The 10,707-nt window shown below is 35.4% G+C and overlaps 1 protein-coding gene across 10 annotated transcripts in view; it reads left to right on the forward strand.

Moving 5' to 3' along the window:
* Nucleotides 1-10,707, forward strand: part of U2SURP (U2 snRNP associated SURP domain containing) — a 48,461-nt gene that overhangs the window by 4,771 nt on the left and 32,983 nt on the right. For 7 of the 10 annotated variants that reach the window (XM_075761136.1, XM_075761144.1, XM_075761137.1 and 4 more), the window contains exons 2-7: nucleotides 2,982-3,026; nucleotides 6,345-6,443; nucleotides 7,546-7,660; nucleotides 8,073-8,206; nucleotides 9,339-9,380; nucleotides 10,167-10,234. In XM_075761136.1, coding sequence (XP_075617251.1) covers nucleotides 2,982-3,026; nucleotides 6,345-6,443; nucleotides 7,546-7,660; nucleotides 8,073-8,206; nucleotides 9,339-9,380; nucleotides 10,167-10,234 — 503 coding nt within the window. Of the gene's footprint in view, nucleotides 1-304; nucleotides 385-2,981; nucleotides 3,027-6,344; nucleotides 6,444-7,545; nucleotides 7,661-8,072; nucleotides 8,207-9,338; nucleotides 9,381-10,166; nucleotides 10,235-10,707 lie in introns of those variants that run through there. The other 3 variants (XM_075761141.1, XM_075761142.1, XM_075761143.1) reach the window with 2 other exon arrangements.

A 10,707-nucleotide genomic window follows, 5' to 3' on the forward strand; every position in this document is an offset into this window, starting at 1 on the left:
ATGGAGTTTTGAGCGACCTGACCTCCAAGACTGTGGTTTGACAGGGCTGTATTTTACTGGAATGCCATTTCAGCAGCCTGCATTGATACTTCAGTTATGCTAGTACAATTCTTTGAGGGACCTGTGCAATGAAAGAGATTGAGAAAGTGATTAAGAGGATATTTGTAGATTGTTTATGCTGGCTATGACTGAAAGATGGATTTACTGCATTTTTTTCTGTCGGTGTTTTGAACATGAGGGAGCTATCCTCACATCTTGAACAGTGAACACATCCTCAAGTGCAGGACAGAGCATTGGATGTATTTCTTTCAACAGTTAGTTCAGTTCAGCTACTTAACATGATGAGAAGAGGAAAAAACTATCCTGTTCCAGGTTTTAACACAGGTGGGCAACATCTTCTGAAACGCTCCTCCGTGTGAATGTTAGAAAGACTTTGTGATTCTGTTGAGTCAACTGGGCTGGTGTAACTCTTACAGAAACAAAATTGCCCCTTTTGTCAAGGCGGTGCAGATGGATACAAAGTGTGAGAATTAGGGTTTTTTAGTAACTACTGTGTAGAAACTGGCAGATCACAATGTGTAATTTTGTCAAGAATCATTTCACCTTGTGCTTTGTGGGTACAGTTGCTTGGATGGTCAGGAGCAGTACCAAAGGTATGAACCAAATTTATAGATGGGAAGAGAAGACCTTAAAAATAAGAACTGTTTAAGGAGGAGAAAAATGTGGCTCTGCAAAGCTGCTAGTTGCTGTGGGATAAAGTTTGTCTGAAAGCTAAAACTGCTTTTAGAAGTTTTCAGAATGCACCTTGGTAGAAATTCTGTTGCTTGGCTACTATTTGGGGTGGCTTGCTCCACAGTGCTGTAGTCCCTGTTGGTGGGTTGGGGAGTGCCGCTGTACTTGTAGCTCAGCGACTTCCAGACTTCTGTGATCCTTGGCCTGCTCTCCTGCTAACGCCTGCAGAATGTCTGCATGCTGCCTTGCATTGAAAGCCTTTCCGAGCACTATCATCTGCTCTGTTGCTGGAGAAACAGATTTAGTGCCTGTTACTTTTTTTTATGGTCTTCCTCAGGATATTGTGTCTTAAGTGTCATTGTACTGAGCATTGGTACCCTTTGTTACTGTGTGCGATGCCTCGTTTGTTGTCCTCCTTGTAAGCAGCTTCAGCATCCGTTCCCATTGGAAGGTGTCGCTTTCCAAAACTTCTGTAAATGAAACAGATGCAGAGAATTGTGAAATGGTCATTTCATTATGCTGTTGCCAAACAACCTCTTTCCCCCAAGCAGTGCTAGGTCTCGACGCTGTCATTACACAAAGGCAGTTCCATCCACCTTTGAGATTTATCTTTTTAACTGCATGTCTGAAATTTGAAATTACAATTTCATCCTTTGAAAAAAAAAAAGTAACTGATGTGTTGGTTGCCACAGGGTGGAAGCTGGCAGCAGGAGGAATGCTGTTTTCAAGCTCTGAAATTCTTCTGCACAGTGCCTTTTATCTGTGTGATGTTGTGCTATACATTCATAAACTCTCTGGGGGAGGACAGGTTTCCTTAAGCTACATTTCTGCAATATGTAGAACTGTGGATAACAGATTACTGATTTGAGTGCCATAGACAGTTGTGAACCACAAAAAAATCCAGCACCAAATACAGAGGGAAAGTTTGCAGGAAGCGATATTAGTAAAAGATGCTTGTGATACTTGCTTCCACGTGTATTTTAATGAACTGTTACTGGTGCATGTGAACTAAACTTCTTATTAACTTCTGTGCAAAGATGTGAGTAATGTATAGTGTTGCAGGTAAGTGGATTTGGGACGTCTTTGAGAGTAAGACATATGGGTTTTCATTTGGGGTTTTTTCCCCCCTTTCTCTTTCTTAAAAAACCCACCCAAACGTATTCCTAGGAGCCTTTTGCTTCTCCCTTTTAAGGGTGGTAGCTTTGTGTCTCTCTCTACCTTTGTGGACTTAGTTCTGGCTCCTGAAGTGCTGTCTACCATTTTTTCTAAATTAACTGTAAAACATAAGAATATACTTGCCTAAAGATAAAGTCTCTATCGTAGTTGACGAAAAAGCAGGATGCAAAATGAAAATAAGGTCTAGTAAATTATCTTCTAGAGTAGCATTTAGTGCTTGTACGCTTTGGAAGGCTGGAGATGAGCACTGTACTATATCTGGTAGAAACTATAAATTCCTGGTAATAAGGAGAAGTGCTAATGTTCTGTAACTAATGAACAGATTTTGTTTAATGGAAATGTTTTATTTTGACTTAAATTTCAGTTTAGAGATGAATTGTGTATCAGGCAGTTATGCCTTAATAGTAGATGTTATGTCAGTGAGGTTTTCTGGAATTTGGGCATTACATAATTTAAAAATGTGTTCAGTCCTGTTTGTTGCAGTGTTCTCGATCACTTGAAGTCATTTAAAACTTGATTTTAAAAAAAACCTATGCAAATTTTGTATGTATGCTGGTTTACGTGTTAAAATTCAGTTACTTTAAAGTAATAATGTTACTTAGTACATACTCACAAATTGGACTTAAATTAGTGTTCTTGAGCTGGCCAACTTCCATCTATGAACAACATACTAAGAGCAGTTTTGGAAATGATTTTATAGCAAGCCGAATATAATCAAGCACTTTATGTAATCTTTAACTGCTTTTAATGACAACTCTTGCAGATTCAGTGTAACAAACTTTTTTTTTTCCTTGCAGTGGTGTTAGTGGCATGTTTATAAAGTCCAGCTATGCAACTTTAAATTATTTTGATGGTAGCAAAACCAGTCTGTCTTTAATCTCTTGTTTGCCTTATATTGACATTGTTTTTGCTGTGACCCTGGTCAGATATATTATTAAAATACATTACATGTATCTTTGTTCTTGTGTATTTGGATGTTGAAGTTGAAATGAAAATCACATTTGAAGAACTGAATAAAAAAACAGAGGTTGTTTCTCTTTCTGTGCCTCACCTCCTCCTCCTTGTCTCCTCAGGTCAGAGTGCCAGATGCACACACCACTGGATCTGTGGATACGCATGTAAGTCCAAAATATATTAAAAAATCCCCCAAAACCGAAAACCCCAACAAAAAAACTCAACCCACAAAATCAAAATAGACCTGTTTTCCAAAGAAAACGATTTGCTGCAGGCAGACTCTGGTGCATTGGGTATGTAATCTGTAGGTGTTTGTAAATGAACCATTGATTTTCACGTTTAAAAATAATCCTTGAAAATTTCGAACAACCTCTAGTGTAGGAAGCTCTGCTGCATGATATTGCATTCATGATAGATACTTGAACAGGAGAAGCTATAAGGATTGTTATATGTTTATCTCTCATACTGAGGAATAGTTCAAAATACAAAGTGATTAATTGTAAGAGTCACTGTATATCAAGTGTCTTTTGTGTACAGTTGGCTTCTCAAAAGTAGAGATAGTGTGACCTGAATTTCATCCTTTATGAAGGTAAGAATAATTACCTAGTCTTTTTTTTTTCCCCCACTGAAAAGACCTTCATCTGGTCATGTGGTTAGTACATTGCTTGAAGGCCTACCTATTTCTGAGCTAAAATGAAAACAGGCAGCAAGAGCCAGAGTGTTAATCCCAGACAGTTCATTCTGTGGTTTGGATTTTCAAGATTTCAATTTGATTTTGTGTATGAAAAAGTCAGTTACCAGCTGTTAAATTGCTTGTAAAGTAACAGTATTCAAGTTGTCATAGCAGAAACTTTTCATAAGAAGTAGATTCTTTTATTGATTTGCTTTACTTGCTACAATTTGGAAAATTACTCTTAAGTCTCTTTTGAATGTTTTGTGTTGTCTGTGGAACTGGGACTTCAGTACTTGTGCCTTTTTATAGTCAATGCAGTGTTATGTTTAATGGGAGTTTGCTTTCATGATTTGATTACTCAGCTAGAAGCTTTCTCTTCTTTCTGTCATTTGCTTTACTCTTTTCACTGTATTCCATTTTTTGAAGGAGGAAGGTCTTCAAGTTTTGTATAGCTATGTTGTTAGGAATTATTTGAAGCTACGTATGGTTAATAATGATGTTATAATTGCCTACTGGAATGTAACTAGCCGGCCTAAATTAGTTCAATCCTATTAACTTTATAATGCTCCAACCACTTTGAAGGTATTTGGGGTTTGTGTTTGGGGTTTTTTTGGGGTTTTTTTCTTCCGAGACCCTTTCTAAACTGAGAGCTCAGTCCCAGAACTCTTGTTACCAAGCAGCTGCTTCCCTTATGTCACTAGAGCATATATTCATGTGGCTGATCTCAGGTATCCTGTAATGTTGCTGTGAGAGATTATTTCCTGATGACAGGATAAGCCTTGGGTAGGAGTGTGGCATGTGTTTTGTCTGCATTGCTGTGCCATAGCAATATGTCCACATTTGCCAAGGTTGTGTATTGTTTGTCATACTGAAATACAAGCTGTCTTTCAGACAACAGGAAAACTGGATTTTATTAACTTTAAACCACACAGATGCATAAAAAGTTTCTGATCTGATTTCACAGCAGGTCATGTTGACAAACATAGTATCATAAAACAGATGACTCCACAGACAGCACTGCATTAATTTTGTAACTGATAATTTTCCTTTTAATGATGAAATAGGGAACGTTTTTCAAAGAAATATGAGCTATTTTGGTCCTACACTTGGCACAGATCTAAGAGGTGTTTGTGGTACTAAACAAGAATTATAAACTGAAGGTATTTCAAACAGTTGTTTTTCACAGTGCTTTTTTGTATGTAAGAAATACTGACTAGGAAGCTGACACTAGAAATAAAACCCTTTACAAAGAAAATGATTCCTAGAGGAAATGATGATCAAAGGACTGGGAAGCTTGCCATATGAGGGAACGCAGAAAGAACTGGGTTTGTTCAGCCTTGAGAAAAGAAGGCTTAGAGGAGACCTTGTCGCTATGTTTCAGTATTTAAAGGGTGGTTACAAAGAAGATGAAGGCTCCCTTTTTACCAAGAGTCACATGGAAAAGACGAGTGGTAATGGGTACCTGGTGACATTCCGATTGGACACAAGAGGAAAATTTTTCACAATGGAACAATCAGCCATTAGAATAATCTCCCCAGGGAAGTGATGGATTCCCCAACATTGGACACTTTTAAGATTCAGCTGGACAGGGTGCTGGGCTATCTTGCCTAGTCTGTGCTTTTGCCAGGAAACGTTGGACCAGATAATCCTTGAGGTCCCTTCCAACCTGGTATTCTATGGTTCTGTGTTTCTATGAAACTGTTTCTGCAATTGGCATCTGAATTTCTTTAATAATATGAGTTTGTTCACCTTATTTGTCTTCATGTTCTATTAAATTGAGCTGATTTGTTGTTTATTTTTTTTAAAGAACTGTCATTGCAAAAATGGTAGTTTAAAGCATCACTGTGCACTGTGTAAGTGCGTCAAAATATTTTGAAGATAAAGGCTAATAGCTTGTGTCTTGCTCTTTCGGAGCTTTTTGTCTTGTTCTTATGCTGCTTCTTTATGAGTTACTGTGTTAAGCTAGGAGTTTCCAGAGAAGTTTCTTACCTTTTCTCTCCTTTCCTTCCCATTGCCCGTGTCTTTTGAACGTGGTCTTCATCCTGCTGTCTTTCCTCTCTCAACACTTTACCGTCTGTTAACTACCTAAATAGAACCATAAGAATTCTCATGCCATACTCTCCAGAAGTGACTGTTACGTGGAGGTCTTCCTTCATCAGGGTTTCAAGAAGGGAGGAATGGAGGCTAAATTACCTGAAATAGAAAGACTCTAGGAGCTAAATGTGAGATCTCTTGTTTTATTTAACTGTTTTATTTAGCTGAAAACCTCAAGAATGTATTTTCTTCTTCAAGCAAAAATATTACATTTAACCTTGAAGTCCAACTCAAATTTAGCATCCATTTTATTCTTCAGTTCGCCTGTTCAATCTTGCACAAACATTCTTCTGGCCAAAATAGTCAGAAAAGCTTTTAGAATTTTTGTTTGTTTTTTTTCCCTGGAAATTGCCATGATCAAAAAGGAACTGTAGTGCAAAGCATGTATTTCCAAAGGTTTAGAAACTGTGTGTTGCGTAAGATGTCCAGGCTCTTGGAGTGAGTACCTTTCAGATTTCAGCGGTGTTGGAATTGTGTATTAAAAGCTTTCTCATTAAATCAAGGATGATTTGTTTTTAAAAACCCACAGATTTAAATTTTTTGGTTGTATTAGATAATGGCAAGTTCAGAGAGAAGTACAGGAAGCCTTTTCTTTGTTTTGTTTAGGTTAAATCACTTCAGGTAGAAAGTTTCTGGTGTAGACTAAGGTAAAGAGTAACATTATTTTAATTGTTTTGTGAACAGTTTAATGTTTGTTTTCTTACTCCTTTTGCAGCCTCTAATGGAAAGCAAACTTAAAGCATTCAGTATTGGCAAAATGAGTGCTGCCAAACGGACTCTGAGCAAGAAGGAGCAAGAAGAATTAAAAAAGAAGGTAATGGTATACAATGAAAATTTTATTTTGTACACAGAACTGAGAAGTTTGCTTTTAGATTATAACCAGCTTTATCACCAATTTTTTTTATTTTGATAATTGCAGCTTTCTAAGAATGAAAGCGAATTGTATTTTACATGTGTCATTTGTTTTTGGCATCCATGGCATTAAGATAGAGAGGCTTGCTTCTCTCCTTCTGTGTGAGAAATAATTTCTCTGGCTTCCTGAAATACTGAATTACAACAATCCATTGATTGTTGTATTGCTCAAAATGAAGACAGCCATCACCTTTGGTTATTTTCTGTTCTTCGTTTGCTCTGTGTCATTGGATTTCAGTAATTGGAAAGAGTACCTGTCCTGTCTGAAATGGTTTCAATACACATCCTTGTTATTCCGTAAAACATTTTTGTTTAATCACTTCTTTTGGAATGAATAAAACCATTAAAATTTGATAGAGAATTTTAGCATACTCAGGAGCATCCACATTTTAGGAAATATGTAGCTTATAGTTGGTAAGTGGAAGTTTTAGAAATTCTGGGCTTTGAATTTTACACACACAACTCTTACTGCATTTCAGTGGGCTATCTCCTGCTAGGTTGTTGGAAATACTAACCTAAAGAAACACAGTAGTGCTAAGCTTAGTGTCTCACTCAACTTTATTAAGTCATTGAATTAACTTCTCTGGGAAGTACATAAAGTTGATCCTGTTGTTAATCCCTGTCAGTCACACGAGTTGATCATAATGGGTAAGATGGAATGTGTGCTGTTCTCTGATGCTGACAAAGTTCCAGTCTCATAATGCTGGTGTTTCATATGATCTTTTCTGTTTGGCATCCTTTGAATATTAAATAGCCATGTAAACTCTTGTAAATGAGCAGTCATATTTGAGCATACAGGCCTTACTTGCTTTACTTATTACGTGCTGTGTTCTTCCCACATTTCTCAGAAATTTGAATTCAATCTAAAATTGAAACTCATTTGATGCAGTTTGTGGCATGAACTCTAGAAAATAAAAAGGAGTGTCACATAGCTAATTTAAGAATAGCTGTCTAGTGAAGGTTGTTCTGTGATGATAGTAAATTGATTAACATTTGCTATGTAGGAGGATGAGAAGGCTGCTGCAGAAATTTATGAAGAATTCCTTGCTGCCTTTGAAGGAAGTGATGGGAATAAAGTGAAAACATTTGTAAGAGGAGGAATTGTTAATGCATCTAAAGGTATAACTAATCTTTTTTTGGGGGTAGTGGTGGTGGATCATTTGGCTTTGAGCAAAGATGAAGGTTGACTTTGAATTGCACTTTAAAATTAATATGTTACATTAGAAGCAGCAAAGAAAGCCCAATGCTAAAATATATATGCTTTGACTCACTGGGTAGGTGTGGCATGATTTGTGTTTTTAAACTTCAGAGGAAAAAATGCTTTTTTAAAAAAATTCCTAATTTTTGTGCTTTTTCTTCATAATAAAAGATGTTAAATTATGAAAGTTTGTATTATCACTTTTTTCTTATATGAACTAATATATTGAATGAAATGAGTAAGACCAAAGAACAACAGCATTCTTTCTAATGAACAGTATTGTACAGCATTAGTTAACACAATTTGGTTTTAATTATTTGCCTTTAATTTCAGAGGAGCATGAAACAGATGAAAAACGTGGTAAAATCTATAAGCCTTCATCACGATTTTCAGATCAAAAAAATCAACCAAGCCAGCCATCTAATGAGAAGCCTCCATCCCTCTTAATGATAGAAACCAAAAAGCCTGTAAGTTTCTTATTTGAATATTAACCCCATACTTAGGAATTATTTAGAAGTGCTTAGAAAAAGGTCTGTGTGATATTCCAGAGTAGTTTTATCTGCATTTATTGCATATTAAAAGAAGGTGGAGATTTTTATTTGCTTAATCGCATAGCAAATAACAAGATGATGAAATGCAGAGGTCCAGTAGCCCTGTATCCAGTGTGATATATCTAGTACTGCACTTTGGTTTGGCTGCTGTATGTTTTTACTGTGTTCCTGCTAATTGAGACAGACCTCTCATGAGCACAGATTTAGTGACTATTACAAAGTAACAGTTTCTCCAATCCTGAGAATTTGTGAAGTTTTAGAAACAATTCTTGCTGGTATCTGTTTTTAGGTTTTTATAACTTAAAAAAAAAAAAAAAAAAAATTCATCAAGAAAAACTTGGATCAATGCAAAGGTCAATTTTTTTTTATCTGGTGGTATTTGAGAAGTCCTTTTAGCTCTTTGAGTTGTACCAAATCAGTTGTAGAACTCGCCCATTTTTGAAGCTGAACACCTTGTTTTTATTTAATTAATTTTGACTTCTGCATGGTTTGTTACTTTTTTTTAACCTTAAACTGAGATTTCATCATAAAAAGTAATGGAAATATGAACAAACTTAGTCTTCAAGTTAAGTGGTAGTTACATATGATTACTGTTACTACTGTATATCTGTGATGTGTAATTAATGTCTTGGATGTCTTTAAAAAGTCTTTTAGTAGAGCTTACTACGATTTTTAAGCTTAAAGTGAAACATATATGATACTGCCTGTTAGGGTGGGAAATGAGATGTAATGTGATAATTGTGGATAATCTCATCCTAGCTTCCCTCCAGCTTTAAACAAAACTCAAATTTAGACTAGTGGGGTAATACTGGATGGCAGTTTTGGTTTTCATTGTATGTAAAGCTCTACAGTTATAGAAATGAATTGTAGCATTTTTTTATTATGCTGAGCTCTGTTCTGTCATATACAAGTATTTGTACTGTAAGAATATTACTGCTTTTCAAATTTGTCATAAATACTTATCAAATAATGCAATCAGTTTACTCACTTGCCCTGTCCAATGGTGATTGAAGATAATGAGGTAAAAATGATTTTATTTATTTGGCAGACACTCCCCAAAAACAAAAACAAACAAACAACTTTGCCTGGGGTGAGTAGGAAGTCCAGTTTTTCCAAAGCTGTAGTGTGTAACACAATATTTTGTATGTCTGCCTATTGGAAACGTTTTAATTTACATTTGGTTATATAAAAGCAATGTTGTTGAAGATAAGAGTTCACATGAGTTAGTTAAGGTGCATATGTTGGAGTAAAAAAAAAAAAAAAGTATTCCAGTATCCATGTTCTTTGTCATTCAAGAGTTTTTTCTGAAGATCTTAAAACTATTTAGAGTAACTGTTTCTTCAGACCTATATTTATATCTGAAAGGAAGCAAGAGAAGGAAATTCTTTTCACATAGAATGTTTGTCTGTGGATAAAGTAATTGAATATATATATGTAAATTATTATACATATATATGTACACAAATATATCAATTTAATTAGAGCATGACAGTTTGATGGGGTGTAGTCAGCTTCTAAGTTTCTAAGTGGAAGCAAACTGACAACATATATCAGATATTTTGAATTTTTATGTTGTAGAGAGAGTGTTTGATCACACATGCTGCATTGTAATAATGAGAAGTAACAAAGTTTAGTGTAAGCTGTCCTTAATTTTATATTTTCTAGCTCTGTGTTTGATAGCGCTCAGTCTTAATGTTTTCAAGTCTGTCTTTTTTGTTGTTTTTCTTTTTTTTTTTTCCTCCTGTAGTTTACTTGGTTTGAAAGTTGTGGGTAAAATATGCATGGAAATCTTCTAAAATGCTGTTACATACATATAACTTTTATTTTTGTTTCATTTTATCTGCTGAAATATTGGCTGATATATCTTTATTTTTAGCCATTGAAGAAAGGAGAGAAGGAAAAGAAAAAGAGTAATTTGGAACTTTTTAAAGAAGAATTAAAGCAGTAAGTTTAACTAGTTTTTACTGTAAATAAAGAAGATACAAGATTTCAACCTTGTTTTTACAGGCAGTATTTAGAATCATTCTTGCTAAGGTGTTTCCCAAAGTAGGGTTTTGTTTTGTTTTTTTCCCAAATGCTTGTGGAGTGGTATGACTTAATTAACAATGGCAATGATAATAAAATGGAATACAAACCTATATAGGTAGATGCTCCTTACAGGTATGTGTGATTTGTCTGGATAATCAGTTGCCACCTAATTAGTTCTCTGGTATTCCTTGATACTTCTGCCCTTTCTTATGCTGATTGGTTTAGGAAGTGTTTACCACTATTGCTGAAAAGGACTTCTGTTTTGAAATTCAGCATTGACCAGAGGCTATAAAATGATCAAAAAACAAACCAAAAAAGCCAGGTATGCTGGCTTAAGTCTTTGTTTGTTAAAATGAATGGAATTGTTGGAGAGATTTGTCAGAGATGTT

Source organism: Balearica regulorum, chromosome 9 (genome assembly GCF_011004875.1).
Source record: "Balearica regulorum gibbericeps isolate bBalReg1 chromosome 9, bBalReg1.pri, whole genome shotgun sequence".
NCBI lineage: Eukaryota > Metazoa > Chordata > Aves > Gruiformes > Gruidae > Balearica > Balearica regulorum.